This window comes from Diplotaxodon limnothrissa, linkage group LG22 (genome assembly GCF_057381915.1).
Source record: "Diplotaxodon limnothrissa isolate DT_005_m linkage group LG22, D_limnothrissa_male_GT1.1, whole genome shotgun sequence".
In the NCBI taxonomy this organism is placed as follows: domain Eukaryota; kingdom Metazoa; phylum Chordata; class Actinopteri; order Cichliformes; family Cichlidae; genus Diplotaxodon; species Diplotaxodon limnothrissa.
In genome coordinates, this window is record NC_140616.1 from 15,878,186 (window position 1) to 15,892,768 (window position 14,583).

At 37.7% G+C, this 14,583-nt stretch overlaps 1 protein-coding gene across 1 annotated transcript in view; it reads left to right on the plus strand.

Annotated features, from left to right (window-relative positions):
• Positions 1 to 14,583, plus strand: part of csmd3b (CUB and Sushi multiple domains 3b) — a 433,532-nt gene that overhangs the window by 300,359 nt on the left and 118,590 nt on the right. Inside the window, exons 10-12 of the mRNA XM_085346113.1 lie at positions 1,180 to 1,301; positions 10,231 to 10,334; positions 11,308 to 11,420. Coding sequence (XP_085202239.1) covers positions 1,180 to 1,301; positions 10,231 to 10,334; positions 11,308 to 11,420 — 339 coding nt within the window. The remainder of the gene's footprint in view (positions 1 to 1,179; positions 1,302 to 10,230; positions 10,335 to 11,307; positions 11,421 to 14,583) is intronic.

Here is a 14,583-nt window from a genome sequence, read left to right on the forward strand (position 1 = left end):
TTCTGTTAGCTTCCACATGCCGGTTGTTGTGTGCTAGAAACAATGGCCACCAGGCCAAAGCAATGGTTTTGACTCGATCAGCGTTAACCCCGCCCCCTGAGTTTGATGGGTGAGGCTGACAGATAAAATTATTTCATGATGAGAGCCAGGCGTCAGGACTGCCAAAATGAAATAAATAAATATATCATTAAATAATTAATTAAATGTGTCAATAATTAATGAAATGTGTCAATAATTAATTAAAATGTGAAATACATAAATAATTAATTAAATGTGTCAATAATTAATTAATTACATGTGTCATAACTATTTATTTAATTAATTAATTCCAATTTTAATTAATTAATTCCAATTTTAATTAATTATTGCCACATTTAATTAATTATTTAATGGTGTATTTAATTAATTCATTATGGCAGTCCTGGCGTTCCATAATTTTCAACACTTCACTAAGTGTAACTTCAGCATTAGTGTTTGAGTTTGTAAGGGGTTCCAGCACAGGCACTGACTAAAATAAGAAGTAAATTTCTATGGCTCAGCAGAGAGAATCTCCACTTTACACTTTCATACCTCTGGTTGACTTTTTTCACCTCTTTTTTTTTTTAGTTTCTTTTTTTTAAGACAGACTGTAATTATAACACCTGTAGTAAAGCGAAGTTGTTGACTTTCAGCAAATTGCAGGTGAATGTATCTGTCACTCAATACTACAGTTCTAGCTAATCCTGTGGTATTTCACACCCAATAGCTTCCAATTAAGCACTGTTATCCAGAGAGATGTTGCTGGCAATATCAATACCATCTATGTGACCTTCTGTTCCTCTTTCTGTACCTGTCTGCACTTGACTCATTTCTTCTTTCCCCTTTCTGTTCTTCTCTTTCCTTTCTGTCACAGTACTTCTTCCTTGCATCTCTCAGCTGTGCTAAATCCACTTTAATTGTTCTCCTCTAAACTTGAGCTGTTACCCACAATTGTTACACTTTTGCTGCAGGCTGTATCCTGAATATGTCTGGCTAAACATCACCTAAATGGTTTAATTATAAAGCTAATTGTCACTCTTTTGTTGTGTGGTGACTCAACAGCCTACAATTACTGTTGCTAAAACCAATATTAATGCTTCGGTTGCTTTTAAAACAATGACATTATGTTTTATTTTGTTTTGCTTTGTTTTCTCTCCACAGTGAAGACTTGTGGCAGTAATCTTCAGGGGCCATCAGGAACCTTTACATCTCCCAACTTCCCAATTCAATATGAGAACAACGCACAGTGTGTGTGGATAATTACTGCCTCAAATCCCAATAAGGTAAGTCTTCATTTTGATTCTATCGCTGTCAAATTCTCAAATTCAAATTTAGTGTGAAGAGAGATCAATTAATTCCAAAACACATATATCAAAGTGCATCACTGGTAATACACAAACTCACTTTAACCATAGAGACATATTGCCTGTACATGTAGTTATAGAACAAGTAATAAGTAAAATAGTTCCTACTTTCTAATTGTAGAGTTCATTATAAAGCAGTTTAAATCAGCAAGCACACTTGCAATACATTATTATTATGTGAAGAAGCAATACTTAGTATTGATGCTGTTTTTCTCTCTGCATACCCAAGCTAAAATTGGGGAAAACCCGTCAAGTTACAAAAGTGGAACTTGAAACCTCCAGGTTTGGTGTAATGGGGGCTTATGAAATGTTAAACAAGCAACAGCAGCACCAACACAGCCAGGAGTGATAAGTGCATGTGAGCTGAAATTCTGCCTTACTGTAAAGAATTAGCGCTATGCAGAAGTATGTGGAGTATTGCAGCCTAGCAGCACAGCCCAAGTTTCCTTCCTGAACCAGCTTGAAGGTTTCGCTCCATTTGAATTTCATGCATTCGCTTTAATTTTAATAGATATAAATCAGCAGTTCTTACAAGCATTTACAAAGTTGGTTAAGAAGCATTTTTGCATAATTGAAATGGGTTGATAATAATTCACGTAGGAGGTGTTGTAAATTATATGCCAGTCAAAGCATGTCCGCATTTGATTCTGTGTGATTGGTTAATCCCGCAAAGGGGCAGACGATAGGTTGGAGGTTAGATGGATATCTGCCATTGGCCGCTTTATGTCCCACGAGAAATCTGATTGGTATTCAGACACGCACCCTTATTCGACTCGGGGCTCTGTTGTGACCACTCTGTCGTCAATGGCAACACCTGCGTCAGCACAATAGGGACGAACAAACACATACAAGCGTGTGCACACACACACTTACATATATAACTGCTCAAACACACACTGCATATTGTTTTTGAGACGGACACACACACACACGCAGTCACTTTGTTGGTGCTCAGAACCTTTCTGTCTCTCTCTCTCCCCCCTGCTCTCACACACAGTGCTCTCTGTCACTGCCCAAGGCCTCTGGTTTATGGTCTAAAGCAATACATTCTCTGTTGAAGGCTATACTGTGTAGGTGACAGTTGAAGGCTACAACACTAAGGCCATTTGGACCCTTTGTGTTTCAGGTGTGTGTGTGTAAATGTGCGACACATGTTAGAGGGGTGAAAATTACTGTATATCTATTGTCTGATAAATGATAATGGATATTGCCAAACACATAAACCTAAATGAAGACGAGATGAAGCAGAAAAACATTTTGTAGCCCTTTATCTCAAAGGACTTCACAGGCCGTGCCTCGTAATGTATTGTAGTGTTCCACGCCACATCACGTACAAGCCATGCACCATCCTAAACATGTATGACGTCTTTTATCCCACTACATCATATCTGCTATATGCCATACTGAATCACAGACCACACAGAACCACAAGGTACACATGTTTTTTTTTATGACACTACATCACACCAGAGGTCTTCAGGGGATTATATATTTATACAGTACGTGCCATGAAGAGACAGACATCCATTCAGAACAAACCCAATGTTTGTTTGTGCATCGAGACGTATACCACACAGACCACATTCCTGGTAAAAAAAAAAGTTTTCCTTTTGCCCCAAGGAATATTAAATATTATAGGTAAATACTGTATAACAATACTGCATAGCAGAGCAATTTAAATGATTCTAAAGCTGAAGAGCCTTCAGATCATAGTACAAACTGCTGGTATCTCATCCCAAAAACAACTTTAAAACATGAACTGAGCCTGAAATTGACTTCCTCATATTGCAGTCTACCAGTTATCCATAGTTTTTGAAATCTAAGGTTATATTTCTTTATATATATATATTTCTTTATACAACCACAGGTCCTACCTGTCTTTGAATTTGTCTAATACAGTACATACAGTAGAGACTTGTTAGGTCCAGATAGCAAAGCCAGAGAGAAAGAAATCGGCCTGGCAAAGACTGACAAATCCTTGTCTGCCCACAACTCTTCTCTCACCTTCATTTATTTTTCATCTGCCTTGGTGAATTGTGTGGACATGTAAAGCTAATAGGATTCAAATTATTAATATGAAAAAAAACTCTCGGTTGTGGATTAATATCTTGTCAAACTTTTTTTAATGCTATCAGATAACTGTCATTGCTTTTCATTGTCACCGCTCTGAAGTATGTTTTGAAAATAAAAACAAAAATAATAGCATCGGTTAATCCGGTAGATCAATTTCAAAGGCATTTAGAATTTTTTTAAAAATACAACAAGGTCTAGAAGATTTGTTTTGCCAAATAAAAGCAGGCTTCAATTTAAGGGTTCTTACAAAATTAGACATTGCCCCCTATTTTCAGAGGCTCAAAATTAATTGGAGAAACTAGCAAAATTTAAAATATAAGGATTATTTTAATACTTGGATTAAAATCATTGCTAGTCAGTGGCTGTGTGAAGCCTACAGCCCATGAACTTCACCAAATGTGATGTTTCCTCCTCTAAGATGCTCTTCTAGACCTTTACTGCAGCAATCTTCCACTGCTGCTTATGGTTTATGGGGCCTGTGGGTCTCTCTGCCTTCAGTTTTGTATTTAAGAACCGAAAAGCATGCTTTATCGAGTTGAGATCAGCCCAAGAGCTTCTTCCTTGAAAGCTCTTGAGTCAGTACTGTGGAACGCTGTCTGGACCGTTCAGCAGATTTTGGCTGAATCAGAGTAGAGAGTGTAGCATGTATCATTAGCAGCTATGCAAGCCCATACTATAATGTAGCCTCCACCATGTTTGACATGTATTGTTGTGTGGTTTCTGTTATTAGCGTTTTCATTCCTTCTCCACCATTTTTTTCTTTTTATAATCATAGATGCAGTTTACAGAGTGATCTTGGTTTCACATGTCTAAAGTTGTTTTTGGGGGGAGGTGGTTTCAGCCCAGGACAGGCTTAGAGAATTCTACAGTCATTGACTTTAGTTGCCTTCTGTGGTCTTTCAGGGATTTGAATGTTGCTGAATGGGCAGGTGCACTTCTTCTTTGTAGAAATGTACTAGACTGTTAATTTGGCCACTTCTTACATTTTTTTCCTTTGTCTCTGATGGGTTTGTTTGGCCCCAAATCTTTTTGGAGCTCGTTCGAAGACTTCCAGTGTAAAGCTACAGATACAATTTCAACTTCAGCTCTTTTACCTGCTTAATTTGTCATGGAATAATAATAATTATTATTATTATATCATTTGGCCATTAAAGCTGAAAGTCTCTGCTTCAATCACATCTTGACTATTGGATTTAGATATTATAATATAATGTTTTGGTATTTCACAAAAAAAGGGTGTATACTGTATCTCACTGTCAAGAAAGTTGGTAATAATCTACTTTAAACATTATGTTAAAAAATACAATAAGTAAAACACACTACCACAGTGCACAGGATATTGATCTGCAATTACTGCAGTCACTTTCTCTAGTTAAGGCTGCACTCACAGTTGGTGTTGAGCACATTTCAGTTAGTGTTTATAAGTTCCCGTTGGTTTAGGAATTCACATTCTGCATGCTTCAGATGTTTAGTGACAACAGGAAATTGCAGATCCAGAGAAGCATCTCGTTGAGTAAAAGGTAATTTACCAGTCCAAAAGCAGGCTTACATATGTTGGGCAGGTGGCAGAGGCAAGTACACAGTTGGGAACTGGCAGGTAAACAACAGGTAATGGGCAAAAATGACTGTGACAGAATGGGAGCAGTGATGATCTGGTGTACTGGCAGTAAAAATCTGTTCTCAATTAGGGAGCTGATGTGGCAACGAGGGGCAACTTAGCAAACAGGACAGTAGTAGGTTGATCTCAGTATGAGGGAAGGCAACAAAAGAACCCCAAACTCCTTAAAAGAGAGGCAGTCTGAGAATCACAAGAGCAAGAGGGTGTAGCCTGCATAACACGTTCCAAACAAGGGAATAGTCCTGTCTCTACAGCAAGAAGATCTCTTTTTTTTTTTTATTACTTCTATACATCTCTGCCTGTTTCAACTTGTACTCTTTCTCTCATTCATCCTGCCTCTTCCTTCTCTTTGTCTCTTTTTTACACTGCCCACTCTCCTCCTCCTTGACTCCCAGAGGCACTGTCCTCAGAATTACCCAGATTCTTCATTAAAGAGCTCAAGCTGAAACCATCAAATTACTACTGAGAAAGAGAGAATACAGCGAGTGAGGAGAGCACTTGAGGGGAAAAATCTGTTTTTCACTGTTTCCCTCCTATCTCTTTCTCCATTGCGCAAATTCACACAGATTCTCACAGAGGTGCCTTCTCATACTCTGAAGGTAAAGAGACATAGTTTCCAAAGCTCTCCCACTCTTCTTCTCTCCCGATCTTTGCAAGCCCCATTCCCTCCATCCTTCTCTGCCTATACACCACCCTCTCTCTCTCAGGTTAAGTGTTAATGGGGTTCTATAGCTCTCTGATGTTATTGCTTCATTTAGTTTTGGCAGAATGAGCCTTTAGAGCCAATTCATTCTCTCCTGTTCTCATTTAACCTTGGGGATGGTAGGACAGCATGCCCATTACTAGACTTCACTTCTTCTCTTCTCTTCTCTTCTCTTCTCTTCTCTTCTCTTCTCTTCTCTTCTCTTCTCTTCTCTTCTCTTCTCCTTTTCTGTATTTTCTCCATCATTTGGTTTCTCCTTCTCCTTGAATTTCCATGTTCTGCGATATGAGCAAATCAAAACACTTCTTTCTTACTATCGTTTGGTCATGATACAGGAGATTGGATAAAAGTCTTTACATACTGTAGGTGCTTAGCTATCTTTTAGTCTTTTCATGACAGCTGGACACACACCTAAAACAGTAGCCTTTTACATTATAAAGTGTGTGCTAGGTTTCTGTGGCCCGATTCACATTTGCATGCACAGTCTAATGCATAACACATGGATACAAGATGACTACTGCAGCGCTGCGATGATGAATATTTAGTTAGCACCCCTATGATAAACACAAAGGTAGTGCATGCAAGGGCATTCAATTCAAAGACAGGAAGGAATTGTTTTAGGTAGATTTTCCATTAATACTGTAGGCATTAAATTCAGAAATGCCCTGCAGGCTTAAGAAAAAATCAGACATACACTGAAGCTAGTAGGCAAAGAGAAAAAGAAAACACTCCACTGGTTTTCTGTCATTAAAGAAATGGTATGCTTCTGCATCTTCCTGACGGGATGAACAGCATAGCACTTTTAAGGGCTCAGGTTAAAAATGTTAAACATTTATCATAGGAGAACAGTGATTCTAATGCTTTCTATAGTTCAGTAGTTGCATAGCAACAGTAAGGGGCAGGCACAGCCTTTCCCACTAGTTCCTGTTCAGAGTTGGTATCTGGAAAGGATGCACCTGGCAGTCCAAGCTGAAAAAAGTATAAGTAAGGGGCAAAACACTGAGTAGTCTCGGACTTTAACCATCAGTCTTCATCAGCTGCATCCCAGGTCTCATCACAATGGCACGATTTATACTGGAGAAGCACATTCAAGGGGAGCGTGTTGATCGGGGTTTATGGTAATGCTGTCACAGACAATCTTTTATCCCCCAGCCCTGTCAATGCCCGCTTTACATCACCGGCTGTGTCACTCACCAGGTGTTTCACATATTCCTAGTGTAACTATATCTTCAAAGTATCTTAAGATCTTTTATGGTATAAGTAGGGAGGAGCTTCGCTCACCTCATTGTCTCCACGACAACCAAAGGAAGTGCTTTATCAAGCAGAAATCCGATTCTGTCGCCTCATTGGCTAGAGGCCATAGACGGATAGAAGGAAGACATGCAGCAGCCAATTAGAGAGAGATAGAGAGGGTGGTAGAGAGAGAGAGAAAGAGAAAAGCGGGAGAGATAGCTAGTGAAAAGAGATCGACAGAGAGATGGATGTTTGCATGAACACCAACCAATTAGAAGAGAGGGGAAATATGTGGAGTTTTCAGCTTCATCTATCATAAACACAAACTGAGCACACTAAATGTAAAAAGGAACACACACATAAACACTGACCCTCACATTCCCACTAATGAGGTTCCAGTCGAAGCCGACTTCAGTGCAGCATTCATAGATGCATAAACGTAAGTGCATGCATGGATTCAGTGCAATGTGCTTATGGCTTAGCTGTGTTTAATGCTGTGTGAACTGTGCTGATGTGTCATTAGGACATTCTGTAAAGGACATATACAACAAGACAGAACAACTCTAATGGAATACTCCTTATAGAGTCCATTTCAGAATGAGGTATTTTCAGAAGCAAAGCTTTGTTACCTACAGCAAACTAAGCAAAAGGCATCATTTCTAGTGTTTCTGCATATCGATGCCCTTGTTGTCCTCAGCCTTCAAACTTTTTGTATCTGCTTGTTGGCCCGATTCATAGTTATTTCACCTACTTGGGATAGAAGGATTGTTTAAACCCACTCACTATACCAATTATTTGGTAGTATAGTCTCATCATTCACTTTTTTTGACTGTAAGCACTATAAAAATTGGAGGCACACACACACAGAAATATAGCGTGAAAGACAATACAGTAATGACTGCTCCCAGCTTACTTCATGAGCTATCAATCTGTGAATGTTGTGTGTGGAGCACTGCAACCACGATTTCATTTTCACTTCTTTCTGGCATGCACTGAACAAGTGAAACCCACTCACTTTGAATTCTCTATGCACATTTGGATGTGTTTCTTTGCTGTGCCTAGTAAGTTTCAAGATTTTTCCTTTTTATCTCAAACCTGCTGTGGAAAGCTTTTGGTAATCTCTGATCATTTAACTCAAAATATATCTATGAAGCGCTTCCATTATTTTTCCACCATTTGCATTTGATAGACCCGTACTTGTTGCTGTCAAATTAATCGTCTCCAGTGCCCATCCTCTATACTTTCAACACTGCACTAGAATGGCATCCACACGTTATTGCAGGTGCAAAGGAAAAAGGAAATAAAAAACCTTTTTCCATAAAGTTTGTAAGCTCTTGAACAGTGTTTCACTTATGGAAAGTCATTCAGCTATGTCAGCAACCATTTGCGATGTTAAAAGTGCACAAGGTGACTTTTAAGTATTGTGATCATCATGATTATCCTTGTAAAAGCACGATCTGATGTTGTCTTTCTATAAAATCTGTAAAAACAGTCATATAAATGCGGCTGTTACTTCTCAGATTTGCTGCTGTGCTGAGAACCTGCTTTGAGTTCATGAGAATACAGCGATAAGTGTGTGTGAATATGGCAACTGTGTAATCAGAGCAATAGATACAGTAATCTCCACAAAGCCTGTGCCTGTCTGTTTCCGTGTGTCTGTGTGCATGCTTTCCAGAGAGATTTTAACAGGTTTGTAGGTAATGCTTTAATCCAATCTGCTGCCTCACATACTGATAAGACTGAGTCAGCACCTTGAGCAGTGGGTAGATTGTTGCTTCATCTTTGTATACACTCTTGTTTATTCCATTTCCGGTGAAATCGGGTGATGGTGCTGTTACGCTTTCCCAGTTTTTTTGGTATATTTGGGTATGTCTACATTAGTTGTTGTCAGTCAAAAGATAACTTTACTTGCTTGTGGCAGAAGAGGTAAAGCAAGTATTAAATGGCAAAAAAATGAACCCCATAAACTAAAACAAATCAGGTGACACTAAAGGAATAGCCACTGTTTATGCTCTCTCCCTTTTCATAAATTCATAGGCTAAAGTTGCATAAAAAATGAACTGTATCCATTCAGCATGCACAGTAGTGGTGTCATGTTTCTGGTGCTTAAATTGTGTAGTGAAGGGAAAAAGAGAACTGTATTGACGTCTTAGCTAAACGTAATAAATATACAGAGTTGTTGAGCGTGCCAATATGCATGCAAATATGCTTAGTGCTAATATACCAGCATACAGGAAAATAAGATCTGTGCGATGCATTTGGTTGCCTTTGAAGTGCTCCAGCAGAATATTCATTCTGGAAATCTGGAAATTCCTCATAAGGAGAGAAGAAGAGCAGGGCGGAGGCAGACTGAGGTTTCAGTCTTCCCCTGAGGGTCAAGTCAGAATTTTAGTTTGAAATATTCCACCACTGTACTTTGCTAGCATCAAAGATGTGCTCATTATTACCCCCATTTCCTCTCTTCCTCTGTCCTCTCCTCTTCCATCTGCCTCCATCTTCTTCATTCTCTCTATCAACCCTCCCCCCATTCTCTCTTCTCTTTTGCCAAATGTGCTTCTCTCTGGTCTTAGATGAAACAGAAAGTGTTGGTTTAATAATTCCCGATCAGAGTTTTGAGCTGTGTGCTGCTACTCACTGCTTCAAGTGTACAGCAGAGGTGTTACTTGCAGTCTTCCCTCCTCATTGTGCGATACTGAATGAAATCATGCCTCATTGTGTGATGCATGAATGAATTCTAATGATTCATGTACAGTATGCTCAGGTATAACTCAGAGACTGAGATGACTTTAATGTCATCACAGGTAAAAGTCTTAACATGACAAGATACAATATGTAACCTTTTGCAACATGATTGAGCTCACGCTAGTTTTAGGACTACAAGAGTGTAGATTACATTTTTTAATGCAATTATAACCAGATCAAGATCAAATCCACCATTTTCAAAATGATTGTGGAATTTTTTGAGCCAAAGGTTTTTCTGGTATAAAACTGAAATTTTAGGAAACACAGCTCAGTGCGATGACCTCCAAACTGGAATCAATAACCACGTTCCTTACTGGGTGCTGAGATTTCTGAACTTTGCTTCTTTTTCTTCTTCTTATTGTTGATTGAGTAGCCCTGATTTTAAAAAATAAAGTTATATATTACTGCTTGACTTGTGTTGGAATAATAACTCACATGAATGTGAATATGCTTGTTTTTTTCATGCATGTCAACTTTAGGTCATCCAGATCAACTTTGAAGAGTTTGACTTAGAGATTGCCTATGATACGCTAACTATTGGAGATGGAGGGGAGGTAGGAGATCCTACGACTATTCTACAGGTGTAAGTATTATACTATAAACTGACATACTTTTGCACTTGCTTTCGACATATCCAGAGATCAGTGTATATTACAGTACTTTTTTGTAATTTTAAGTGAACAGTGGTCGTCCAGGCTTTCTGAAGCTATCCCTGAAGAAATTACATGAAAGCTTGGCTAAGACAGTTCAGGCTTTGCTGAGCAATAAAGTTGCTCATGCCAAATATTTGCTTTCTGTTTGTACCTTGTGTACTGCATTCCCATGTATGTTTGCACATGTTTCAATAAATCACTGCACCTAGTTCCCATTTTACTAGCTAAAGATAAAACATCTTTGAAATCTTTCTACAATATATCTATATTATAAGTAAATGTCACTGATATGTAGCGATACAGAGACCAGCTGTGCAGATAAGCAGCAGTGCTCTATGAGAATAATCAATGAGAAAGGTACTTTTTGTCTTTTGCTTTGTCATTTTTTATTCTGGGCTTGATGCAAAGCGTCAGCGTCCACCTAACTCAGAAAGGTCTATCTCTTTGGCATAAAATAATTTGATTATATAACAGAAATCAGCATTATCTACCACTGTTCTTGAATTTGTAAAATGTAGTGCCCACAAAGATAACAGTGCCAGACCTTTTACAAAGTGGGTGATTATGGTTCACTTTGTAGATGGTCACTGTTAGCTTTTGATTATAAACAGGACTGGCACTCTGAAAAAAGGTTGCATAGCATCAGAGTACTCAAAGCAATTTGCCATACTCAGGCAGGATTCTGCAAAACCAAAGCAAAGCACTGAGCTCCAGTGCAGTATGTTCCAACAATTTGTTCAGAGAATCACTTGAGAATTTGATTATAGCTATGATTGCAATGATGAAAATGATACTTTTTTATAAATGGTAAATGGTAAATGGCCTGTATTTATATAGCGCTTTACTACTTATAGTAGTAATTATGGTGACAGTGATTTAATAGCAGTGCGTTTTGTGCTCCAGCCTATCAGGTAGCTTTGTTCCTGACCTGATAGTCAGCATGACTCACCAGATGTGGCTCCACCTACAGTCAGATGAGAGTGTCGGCTCTATCGGCTTTAAAATCAACTATAAAGGTAAGTAATGAGCATGTGTTTGTTTTTGTAGGAGAGAAAAAGAGAAGGAAATTGTGTGAATTAGATGCCTTTAAATAACTTGTGAAGACATTTTCAAACTTGTCAGACTATGTGTTTGTATACCAAGGATGAGATGGCAAAAAACCCCTCAGTTTTTCGATTTATTTTATATTGGTAATGTTGAGCACACCTGCTCCACATCAAACAGTAAAACACAGGGTGGCACCCTCTTTAATCACATGTTGTTGGTCACATTAAAAAAATATGAAGATGATATCAAGTTGATAAACTAGTAACCATTATAAATCTGTGGGTTGTACATTTTGCCCTGGCATTGCTCTTTTTATGGCTCAATAGCATTTTGCATTGGATATGTTGCATGTAACACAGTGTGACTTTGCAAGTAATTTTGATATCTCATCACTTGCATCGACTCTATTACTGTTAGATTACCTGTCTATATCTGTCTGATTCTACTTATTTGATATACACATCTAATGTACTTGGATTTTGTTCTTATAGGTTTCCACTTAATTTTAAATGCATTTTATTTTTGCTTTTCTAGGCACTAACTAACGGTTCTTATGTGTCTTATGTGTTCAATCTTGACTTGTATGACTGAACAAAGGAATAACAGTTTATTTTGCAATTGAAATTTAAATTCATTGGCAATAAATCCTAGAATTTCTCACTCATTCAGTACACCCAGGGGTTTTACTGCTCAGCAGCTTGTGTTTTGATAAGCTAACAAATACCTAATGAGGGGATCTTAAATCAGTCGACAGATGACTTGTGTATTTGTGGATGGCTTCAAAAGTAGTCTGAGTGCGTCTTAGCTCTCAACATTATCATCCAAGTTTTGAGGGTATTATAGTCTGAGGATGATCCTGATGCTTCAAACATCCCGGGATGATATCAGGTTAGATTTCTGTGGGAGTTTTGTCTTCATTTTTCACTACGCTGTGCAGTGGAAATTTTATTTCTGTCAAAATTCCAAAAAAGTTGAAAAGTTTGGCTTCTTGAGATGTCTCATTGTTAATCCCTTTAAGCGATGACTTATCTTGATCAAACAGAACATCTTTGTAGATGCATTGATCTGCTTTAAAAATAAATGCTTGTCTAGCAACGCATGACCTTCTTCTTAATATCAGTTAGGAACAAAGTGTTTTTCTGTTCTGTCGAATCAGCTCCTGCCAAACTAAAAATATTAACCTTTCCAAAGTTTCCTGTGTGATGGATGTAGTTTTCATTTGATCACAGTACATGAAACATAGAGAGGGGAGCTTTGCTGCAGAAATGAACTTTGTGTACCTCATTTAGGTGTCATCATCTGCGGATTTATTGTCATAATGAGGTCACAGTGCTGAGTCTGGTAATGCAGCAAGTTCCAAAAGGGGTGTGACAATGACACTTGTTTTGATATATCTCTGCCCTTTATGCTCCTTGAGTTTCATTGTGAAGTTCAAATGATATACTGAAAACACAGTGATTAAAAAGACATAACATCAAAATGATTAAAATAGAAAATAATGAAATACTGCAGATCTGTCTTTCTTAAAGTAACTCTGCAAATAACAAATGTATTGGTGGCAATTTTTTAAGCAAATAATACAATGCGCAGGTAATATTAAAAAGTTTAAAAACTAACTTGAAATCATATCACCTTTATGAAGGACATAAGGTTCCTGTCTCAATGATAATTGTGCATATGCCCATTAATTTCTCCTGAGTGATTTCACCATAGAGATCAATAGAAAAGCTAATGGAGAGAGCCACCATCTAAATGCACCCATGCTTATAATATTGCTTCATTGCATTGGCATGAGAGCTGGATTTTCTTTCTTAATCTGTACCCAGTAGTACACAGCAAGATTATTCTGCACAATACGTGGAAGACCAATGCAGTGTTGTTAGAGCGTATTCACTGTCAAAAGCCATGCATTTGTATTTTGATGTTATAAGGTTTTGTTATTTTGTGTCACAATGACCTTATCACAGCTATGTTGGCTTTTATGTTCTTTGAAAAGCAATAAGAGACTGTGTGCGCTGTGGGGACCATACCACCCGGTGTAAGGTTTATGACACTGCTACTCCAATTAAAATTCCTCATAATTATCAAAATCATTTTTATGTTTCTGTATTGGCTAATTCACCAGTGTGCACAAGCTCTTTAATCAAGGTAGTATTTTTAATGCTAAAATATAATTAATGCTGTTATCCATCAAGTTTAAAATTTACTGTTTTATTAAAAAGCTGAAAAAAAAAGAAAAATGAAGCTCGTTATTATTTTTTTGATTGAGATGCCAAATTACAGTTATTTACTTGCAGTCCTTAACACAAAAATTGGTTTTAGTGGTTGAGTGTTATGCTTGATTAATTTCGGACTTCTCATTGAAGTCCAGTGTGTGAGCTCAAATTTGGGTATAAAACACAAATTCAGTTTGTTATTTGCCTAATAAATGATATAATTTTTAGTTTGAGGGATTTTTCTTTAAATATTTGAGGGGTTTTTTCTTTTTTTCTTTTTTTTGGGGGGGGGGGGGGGGTGTCTTTGTTAAACTATGTTAGCTATTTAGTCACTTTGTTTGCTTACCAGGGAGTGATGCCAAGTTTACTTTTTATAGTTCAGCTTAAAAAAATAGCATAAATGTACAATTTAAGGAATCCTCAGCATATTATGTAAGAAAGGACTGCTTGCTGCTCAACATCTACTGTACTGTTATTAGACTTTTAAGTGTGCCCCCTTTAATTACATCTACATCATACTTATGTAAATGTGTTTGACATTCTTAGATTGTCAAAACCTACAAAAAAGTACTTTAAATATTTCTTTTTTTTCTTTTTTTTTTTGCTCAAACCCCCAAACCATGAAAAGCGCCAATTCTCAGTACAAGATAAATGTGTTTGTCTCAGAGTGCCGGCTCCATCACCCACAAGATTTAATATAAAGGTGGGTACTTGCCTGAGATGTTAAAAAAAAAAGAAAAAAAAAGGGGCACACTGTGTGTGTGTTTGTAGAGTACATAGACATATCCCGTAGACCTTGGCTATGAAATATAAACATTATCAGTAACTCCAGCCTTTCTGTAAAGCCACACTAACAATGTGTGTATGTGGGTTTCTGTTAGTGTGTGTGTGTGTGTGTGTCAGACAGGTCCTCCAT